The sequence below is a fragment of the Rhagoletis zephyria genome, unplaced genomic scaffold (genome assembly GCF_001687245.7).
Source record: "Rhagoletis zephyria isolate East Lansing unplaced genomic scaffold, Rhagoletis_zephyria_1.1 Rzeph_scaffold_06804, whole genome shotgun sequence".
Classification (NCBI taxonomy): domain Eukaryota; kingdom Metazoa; phylum Arthropoda; class Insecta; order Diptera; family Tephritidae; genus Rhagoletis; species Rhagoletis zephyria.
In genome coordinates this window covers 24,860-34,249 of record NW_016163887.1, presented here as the reverse complement: position 1 = coordinate 34,249, position 9,390 = coordinate 24,860, and the positions used below count along the sequence as shown (strand labels likewise).

General features: G+C 33.7%; 1 protein-coding gene across 12 annotated transcripts; it reads right to left on the bottom strand.

Moving 5' to 3' along the window:
- Positions 1 to 5,053: 5,053 nt before the first annotated feature.
- On the bottom strand, positions 5,054 to 8,542 carry LOC108373549 (protein grindelwald-like). 12 transcript variants are annotated; one of them, XM_017629453.1, is made up of 2 exons: positions 8,249 to 8,542; positions 5,054 to 6,187 (listed from the first exon to the last, which is right to left on the bottom strand). In XM_017629453.1, exon 2 carries the CDS (start codon positions 5,642 to 5,644, stop codon positions 5,366 to 5,368), a length of 279 nt encoding a protein of 92 aa, XP_017484942.1. In that variant the 5' UTR covers positions 5,645 to 6,187; positions 8,249 to 8,542; the 3' UTR covers positions 5,054 to 5,365. The 12 variants fall into 12 exon arrangements, with proteins under 12 accessions (XP_017484942.1, XP_017484940.1, XP_017484944.1 ...); XM_017629451.1 differs by having other exon boundaries at positions 8,281 to 8,542; XM_017629455.1 differs by having other exon boundaries at positions 5,054 to 5,879; positions 8,281 to 8,542.
- Between the last annotated feature and the right edge of the window lie 848 nt (positions 8,543 to 9,390).

The window sequence follows — 9,390 nt, the reverse complement described above, 5'->3', positions numbered from 1 at the left end:
TTATCGGTTGAATTTCAACCGCTGGGCGAACACTAGTATATATAAATTGAAAGCAGAAATATTATTTTTGAATGTGAATATCTCTATAAGTTTAGAGGGAGATATGCTCGTGGGGAATATGCAAGTTGATTTTATACCGTAAGTCATTCATATGGAGGATACAAATTCTCCCGCTAAGAGATTCTATAATACAATTCTCTATATTATCTCGTGTACCTAATATATAGCCAATTGAATGAAAGTACTTTGTGGATGACACCCGCAACTGAAGTGAAACTTCTTTGTTCTCTATTATCTGTGTTATTATATTACCAGTGTACGCGCTTGGCGTTAAAACTTCAAAATTGAATTTAACATTTTAGATAGGCGGAGAACGCCCATTTCTGATGCCCAGACCCCGATTGGCGCTTACACAATATGTAAGTTTTTTGCTGAGCTTCTCCTGCGATTTCTTGCGTGCGCCTTGATGTTGTGTCACAAAGGGCGCCCCTACTGTTTTACGTCGACTCTGAACGGCGATTGTATTTTTTATGACAAGCTGTTTTTCATGGCAGAACTACGCTCGGAGCTTTGAGCTCTTCTAATAACTACACCTTAGTGTCCTACATACGACACCAATATAAAGAGAAGTATTTGGATCTTTGGGATACCGAGTGTTTTTATTCAGATATTAATGGGTACCCGATATTTTTACAGCGATACTTTAAATAAGTACCAAATCGATAATTTCGGTTCGATATCGTGTCCCTTTGTATATCAACTGCGATACCATCTAATAAGGCTTGCATTATCACGGGAGCACGATTAAGTTTGTAATGAAAGAGCTTGAAAAATATTACTGAAATTAAAAAACATAATGTATATATCGAGCCCTAACCGCCAAAATAACGTAAGCGACATTTTTTTCAAAATTTTCTTTTTGATGCAGAAATGCATCTAGATGCTCTAGGAATATTTCTGCGTCAAAAAGAAAATTTTGAAAAAAATGTCGCTTACGTTATTTTGGCGGTTAGGTCTCGATATGAATTACATATGGCGCTACATTACCCAAAATGCTGAGTCTTCATATTTTCAGAAAAAAAATCTTTACGACTTTCGGGGCCTTTTAGCTCATAAAACCTATTGGAAACAGTTCTCTATTTTATCTAGTAACCATAAACAAATTTTCAAGAAAATTAAAAGTTATGTTTTTGAAAAAATTGAGTCTTTTGATTTTTGCAAAACCGGCCGCCATTTTCTTAATTTAAAAAATCTTTCTAATTTTTAAGTATGCAAATATAGAGCATTAAAACCACTTCTACAATCAAAAAACCGAATTAAAAAATATTGATTAAAAAAAACTAGAAAGATATGAAAAAAAAAGTCAGCGTTTTTCTCTAAAACTACAGTTTGCCCTAAAATTTTCAGTTGCTCCTAACTTAGCGGTGTTTTTTTTTAGCTTGTTAACTTGTCTCTTTATTTGTCCCAAAATATATGCAAAATCGTATTAAACTTGATTTCAAATTTTGAACCCACTCAACCTGCATGAATTGAAATAGAATCAGCCCTATGCAGATGAAGTGAGGTGCGATGACGTGATAAGATGTTATGTGATTTGATGTCAGGTAATGCGATGCGATGTGATGTGCTTTTATGTGACGTGATGTAATGTGATGTCATATCATATGAAGTCACGCCATGTGATTGCCTTGACATGCCTTTTATTAGCATGTTTTTGTTAAACTAATGCCATGTGCATATATTTAAGAATCACTTGTTTTCGTTGCAACCCTTCGCGTTCATATATACATTTCCGTTGAATCTGCCAATGCACTCGCCACCAACAAACCGGCGCTAAAGAAGTTTCACTTCAAAAATAAAAAATTCGTTCGTCTATTCCTCATCAAAAATTTATCCGTACGGGAAGTTTTTTTAATTAAATGCATACTATTTATGTATGCCACGTTTTAAGTCATCATTTGCGCTGATTTTCCAAAATTAATTTCTGCCTAGTTTCTAAATTAAATTTTTAGATCATTTTCCAGTGCAATCTCGAGGTTATTAGCATTAAATTTCTGATACTCCACAAGAAATTCCCAATAATCTAATTAAATTTAATACGCGAAAAAATGCAAGCGACACTTCTCGTTTGCTCAATTTTCGTAGTCATTTGCAAATTAATTGAATGTTGAATGTGACTTGATAAAGAAAATGAAAAAAAATATGAACAAACAACAACAAACAAGCAGTAGTGCAAACAAGTTGTCGTCTGGTGGGCAATGCAATTCGAGCTGCCATTAACAACACAAAGCTGTAAGTAAATGTGACGATAAGAAAAAAAAACAATAAATAGTGAGGTGTGTTTTTGCAACTAGATTGTTTTTTTTGAAGGGAGCTGTGAAAGCGCCACTATGGTGTGATTTTTTTTTTGCGCGGAAAGGCCGTTGGAAAATGCATGCTGGAGCTATTTGAGGTGTGTGAAAAATTCCACGTTTACATTTCCGTTTTCTCTTTGTTACTGGAGAGTTGAAGCAAGTTTTGTTTTAACTAATAACTGAAAATGCATTGAGTATAAAGGCAAATATATATATTAGGCAAACGGCACTCGTTTGCACTAAACTGAATGACGTGATGAATGAAAAATTTGCATCTGCTTCAGTGCAAATAAACGAGTTTTAGTAAAAAGTAGAAATAAACAATTTAGAATTAATTTCATTGGGAGAGCATGAATGTACATCAGAACTCTATTTTTACATATTAATAAGAGATAAACATGTTCGGTTACATAAGAGCATAGTTGAAAAAATCACCTAATGGAATTTCCTGCGAGATAGCTCATTTTCGATTTAAAGCATTATTTCACTGGGTTCCCAAAAACAATTTTGTAACGTTTAACGAAGTAAAACACAAATTTCCATCTCTTATTTTCTATAAAAAAAATTGATTTTCATTGTGTTCACCCAGCTTGTTTTTTAGGCCTCGTAATTATATTCACAATTTCTTCTCTGATGTGTTCGCTTAATGCGGGTCCATCATAATAATTTTCCTCTTCCTCTTTATTGCTTACATAACCGTTTTCCGGTTTTTGTCAAAACGAAAAATCTTGGTCTATTGATTTTGTCCTTTTCGAAGTTCTGCAATTTACTCATATCAAGTAAAGACAAATCTTTACGAACTTGGTTCATTTTTTTGTGGCTAGTCGAAGGATTTTTTTCCCTGCTGCAGCAGCGTCTATTGCAGGGGTGGGCAATAAAGGTGCATTCAGGTATCTTCACCTAAATTCGACCTGTACCCATTAACTTTAGGGGCATCCGTCGATAGGGACTTATTTTCATAGGCGTGCGACCTCAGAAAACTCTCCATACTCAAAGCACTTCATGCAGAATGTCCACAGTGCTGAACTTATTATATATTTTCCATATCTCTATACAATATACTAACAAGAAATGTATTTTATTTTTTATTTTTTTTTTCATAAAAATATGGTTTATTCTTTAACCAAAATCACAAAAGTCACACTTTTTACAAAATTTAAAAAAATTCAACAAATGTTCATCTAAATTGTGTACTTTTTAACCGACTTCCAAAAAAGGAGTGTGTTCATATACCGGTATATACATATGTAACTATATTTGCGTATGTAACGCATTCGCCCGGTAGCACCATACAGAGCCAACTAACACGTTTACTCGCACGCCTTAACTTAAAAGTAATATTATTTAAATGTAATTAAATATTGACATTGGAGATTTTTTCACAGTATTCCTTACGCACATATGTAGATATATATCACTTTCTTCATGTGTATAAAAATTCAAGAATGAATTTCGAGTGTATTTGTTTTTCATTTGGTGACACACTAGCAAGTACATTTTCACCGTCTAATTTCAACGTTTTGCAGTATCTAAAATTATTTAAATTAAAAAAAAAAATCATAAAATTTCAAAAATTACAAAATAGCTGCGACAGATATTCTGCATGATGCCATTTTCTAATTTGGTGGCACACTCTTGAAACTTTACAGATATGTTGTAATTGGTGCCAACCTCCACTGCCTCTATTATGAACATTTTATTTGAAAACTTCCCAAAGTTATTTAAAAAAAAAACAATTATAATTTCTTCAATTGACAACTAAAAATGAGGAATTTCGGTACATGATCGCCTAAATAAACGTTTTAAAGCTAAAATTGTTCAAATGCTTGATTTATTTTTTATTTTACATATTTCTGGAACTCCATTCATTGGAATATATGTATGCAAGAAAAATGCTTTAACTTTAGGGAGTGACACTAAAAAAAACAACAACTCGTGAGATTTACTTATTTGCGATAACTTCAAAATTTGTAAAGGCATCCACATACCTGGGCAAATTCGTCGGTGCGAATGGTCGGCATTGTTGTAATATTTGTCGAAACAGATTCGCACCGACAGAATCGCATATGTGTGTGTGGATATCTGAAGTGTGTGGACTTTCTCTACTTATAAAAAAAAGTTGCTGAACAAACATTGCTAGCGAATAGATATTCGGCTAAACTCTACAAGAGGATCTAAAATTACTACGCCTGTTTTTTTGGAATATTCGGCCGAAATTGACAATAAAATCTGAGTTACCTTTAGTCCTAAAACCACAGCGCCAATTTCTAAGAGTTCTTCGCCTTAGACAAAAAATCTTCCCAAACAAAAATTTTTATTGGATGGGTATTCGACCCGACTCCGCATTAAAATTAACACTACGATTTAATACGATTTTTGCCATCTTGATAAATATAGTACCACTGGAATTAGAAAAATAGTTCCAAATATTCAAATTAGGGTTTTTTTTTTTTTAAAGTGACATGTAACTCCGTTGTTCTCGCTATAAGACATTCAAATTTTGATTGAAGTACCACTTTTATTTTTTACAATATTCAAAGTGTTTTATATGATATATTTTTTCGTTGATTTTTTATAAAAATATAGCAATTTCTATAACATAAACCATATAAATCAAAGTTTAAAACATTATGTACAGTTCAGAAAAATTTAAGAAATTTCCAAAAATTTCATCAAAATTTTCAACTTCTTTTAAAAATCTCTAGAAATATACTGGGTTTTGTAGCTTATTGCATTTTAGAATAATAACGTGCAAATTTGAAAACTCGGAAAAATTTAATTTAAGCATTTTTGTTTATCGAGGGTGTCACGTTTCATTATAGCTATCGTTGCTCCGTACGATTCCATTATCGCTACCGTGGTGGTTGGTAATTAACTTGCCCAACTGTTAAATAAAATTGTACACAAATTTTTAAATTGCACGTGCTGTTCAATTTTGCATTAAGTGTTGAGCAAAACAACCCCTCCCTTATCAGCGTAACAAAAACTTATCGGGGAAACTTAAATTTCAATTAACAATCCACATCACACTCACCAGCACATTCCCGCGCACACATATCCGCTTGAAAATTATGCGATTCTGGATTACAAATACGTTCGCACTGATCACAGCCATCGAGAAATACCGAGCAATACTCATCAATGGGTTTGCAAATCCTGCCATGACAATCCTTTGCCGCAGCGCTTTTGCCATTAGTTGCTGCTTTGGCAACGGCCAACGTGGTGGGCAGCAGCAGTGAGGCAACGCGTACTGCCATAGATGGAGGAGAACTCGAGCAGCCGACAATCATGTTAAGTGATGTATGTATGTAAGTAATTGAATACGTTGATTTCACCAGTTATTAACACTTGGCGTATGTTTAACTTTATTATCAAGTGCGTTTATTATTTACTTTATCTATTTTATTACTGTATCTGTTGATGTTCAGATTTCGCTATATTATTTCGAATTTTTTCCACCACTAGGCACTGCAAAAACTGGCATAGAAAACAGCTTTTACGATTTGTTTACTCGCACCTGAGCCGCTAATAAATATTTATTAAATTAAGTTGTAGAGTGGTTTGTCACCGGAGAGTAAACACACGCACACGCATACATATACATTAAACTTAAATGCGCGCATTGTTAACGGAAACTGATTTTAACTTTCTTATTGTACAGGTTTTATTTTTATTTTTTGAAATAAATGCCGCAACTGGTTTGTAAGTCAATGTGTAAGTAGCCAATTTGTTGGCGGTTAGTTAGGTTGTATTGTCTGCTTTTGGTTGGCAGCGATGCGATGTCGGTGCTGATGAGGATGATGATGGTGGCGATGATTCATCCAAACTGATCACTGTTATTTTTTTATTATTATTTAAAGACTTGTTCTTGAACACATGCATACATTATGTAGTGGTAAGGGTTTATACATCTACATGCATACATACATATATAGTATACATAACAGTGTGTTTGAGTCGCGGCAGTTTGAGCGCGACTTAAAGCATTTTGACGTTTTTCAGTTTTCTTTTCAAATATTTGAATCCCTTAGCATAGTTGCATAAATGTATTCATATGTATGTACCTATGTAAACGTAATAAATCGTAATCGAAGACTATTTATTTTGACCTTCATCCTACCATTAAAAATGAGTGCGCCTGGGTCAAATTACGGTAGTGCACTTTATTCGATTCAGTCGAGTGAATTTTGTATTGCAGAAATTTTAATTACTTTTATATAAACCATATCCTTTGCGTCATCACATTTAATAATAATAATAGATTGGCGCTTATACATATGTTAGTGTTTGGTCGAGCTTCTCCTCCGACTTGTGGCGTGCGCCTTGAAGTTGTCACACAAAGCGGAGGGATCTACAATTTTACGCCGACTCCGAACGGCGATTGTATTTTTATGAGAAGCTGTTTTTCATGGCAGAAATACACTCGGAGGTTTGCCATTGCCTGCCGAGGGACGACCGCTGTTAAGAAAAAACCTTTTTCTATATTTTTTGTGATGTTGCTTTGACCAGGGCTTGAACCCAGGTGCTGATGAGTGAAAGTGCGCACTGCTTACCACTACACCACAACGGCCAAAATCACATTTATATCCGTAGTAAAACCCGTAAAAATCCAAAATCTAAGCAAGTAAACGCGGATGCCACATTGAGTAACTGAAACGAATGGTCCGCGTTGTCATCACAGGAGCTATGCGCACCTTGGTGTCATTACATGCATCCCTTCTTTGTGTATTCTGATCGAAAAAGAGGCTTGAAAAGTGGAGATCTTGGGGTCATTTCAAGGTTCACAAGTCATTCCTGGATTATCCCGAGTTATTCTTATATAAACCCTACAAGGTTAGAATTATTGAAAGGGACCGCTGTGAAGTGATAATAACTATGATTGACGAAAGGTCCCAAGTATGATATACCGAGAGATCAAAGATGGACGGCGGGAGTACTGTGGCAGGCGTACTTGGACCAAGCATCTAAGAAAGCCTGTCAAAGTTTGTGTTCGTTATGTAGTGGGTTCCGGGATATGAGGGGTTTGAAAGCAACGAATGGGTTGACTTGGCATCGAAAAAAATAAATAAATAAATAAATAAAATGTTTGGTAGGTTTTGATAGGAAAAAAATCGTTCGTGGCAACACTGACTGCAGTGCCATTCGAGAGGTCCAGAGTTTTTTTTATTATAATTTTTTCTTGTTTTATTTATTTGCGTTTTAATTATTGGATTTAATTTTCATAATTTCATTTGAATTAATTTCATTATGTTTAGAAACGTATTTTATTTTTCCCCATTTTATATTCTATATGATTTATATTTTTCAATTCAATTTTCTTTTTGGTTTTAGATTTAATTGATTTAAAAAGAAAAAATAATTATTTTTGTTTCACTTTTAGGATCTTATTCTATTTTTTTATAATTTTTTTGTCTTTTTAAATTTTTTAAGTTTCCTTTAATTTTTATTTTTTTCAATTCAATTTTCTTTTTGGTTTTAGATTTAATTGATTTAAAAAGAAAAAAATTATTATTTTTATTTCACTTTTAGGATCTTATTTTTTTTTTTTTTTAATTATTTTTTTGTCTTTTTTAAATTACCTCTCCTCTTAACTTTAAAATTTTTTAAGTGTCATTTAATTTTTAGGTAGGTATTTATTCCTTTGTATTTCTTCTTTTGCGTTTTTAATTTTTTTCATTTTGTCTAGATTTTCATAAAATTTTTCTTCCGCTTTTCAACTTCACGCACGAATCGCCACTGCACGGAAACACAAATACACAGATACATTGGGTATATTTTGCAGAAACTGGTTTATGCGGTTAAGTGGCTGGCTTAAACGCATTGCCAATACAACGAGCCAACTTGCGTGCTACTCACAACACTCATTTTAAATCAAATATTAAAAAACAACGAACAAAGAAGTAAGTCCAGTTAGTGATTCACCAACTTCAAAACTTCAACCTGAACCAATGGTTTTGTAAGCCGCCGTAGAGGATCATAATTGAAATTATATTACTTTTAATTGACTTTTTTAATCCAATCAATTTGTATTTTTTCGGTTCATTATATAAATTTGTTATTTCAACAATATGCCAAAATTTTCCATAGGTACCGTTCCATTTTTTCGATAAACGTTTATACACTTTCAAAAATTTACCCGCTACCAGCGCGCGTTTTGAGCCAAACTCAGCCAATAACTAAAGGTGTCGTATTTAAACAACAAAACTTCACTTCTCTACTGACTTTTGTGTACGCACACATACACTTATACCTACGTGCATATGTATCTACAAACAATACGACTTTAACACTCAACGATCGTTTGATGTTTTGTTTGATTTCTTTTTTTAACTTTTACACGTCAAATATATACATAGACTAGTGTACCCGATAGGAAATTCGCTTGTTTGGATCCTACTTTTCCAACACTGGAGTACACCCAGTGGTGCAACCATATTTTATTCGCAGTGTTCATTAGTAGTAGAGATCTAATTTTTTTTTACGGGTGAGTCCATTTGGTAGGGTTGCTTAAAAGTCTGTCTTACTTTTTAAGCGGTATTGGGAGAGGGCTCAGTTTCGTGAAAGACAATATAATTAAATTATACTCTATTTATCGTTTGCAGCACTTAAAATATATGTAGATAGAGACAGACTCAATCTGGGAACTATTTCTGGATTTTAGACATTTTAGGGATCCTCAGAACTTATCGATATATTAATCGATATTTTTAGCGATTTTGTTATTGATATTTTTATAGATGTTTCAATCGATTTTGTTATCAATTCTGAGGTAGGGTGTTCTTTAACCAAATTCTGAGATAGGATGTTTTTCAATAAAAATCCGAAATCGGGCGTACTTCAATCAAATTCTGAAGTAGGGCGTTCTTGAAAAGTTTTCTGAGATAGGGCCTTTTCGAACTAGCTGTCGACATAGGTCGCTCTTCCACTCAGGTGTCGATATATTGGTTAAGACAGAAACTAGATACCTAACGTAAGTTTCACTTCTCCAGTGTGACGCAGGCGCACTTACTTTTTTTATGTTGAGTTGAACCCAGGC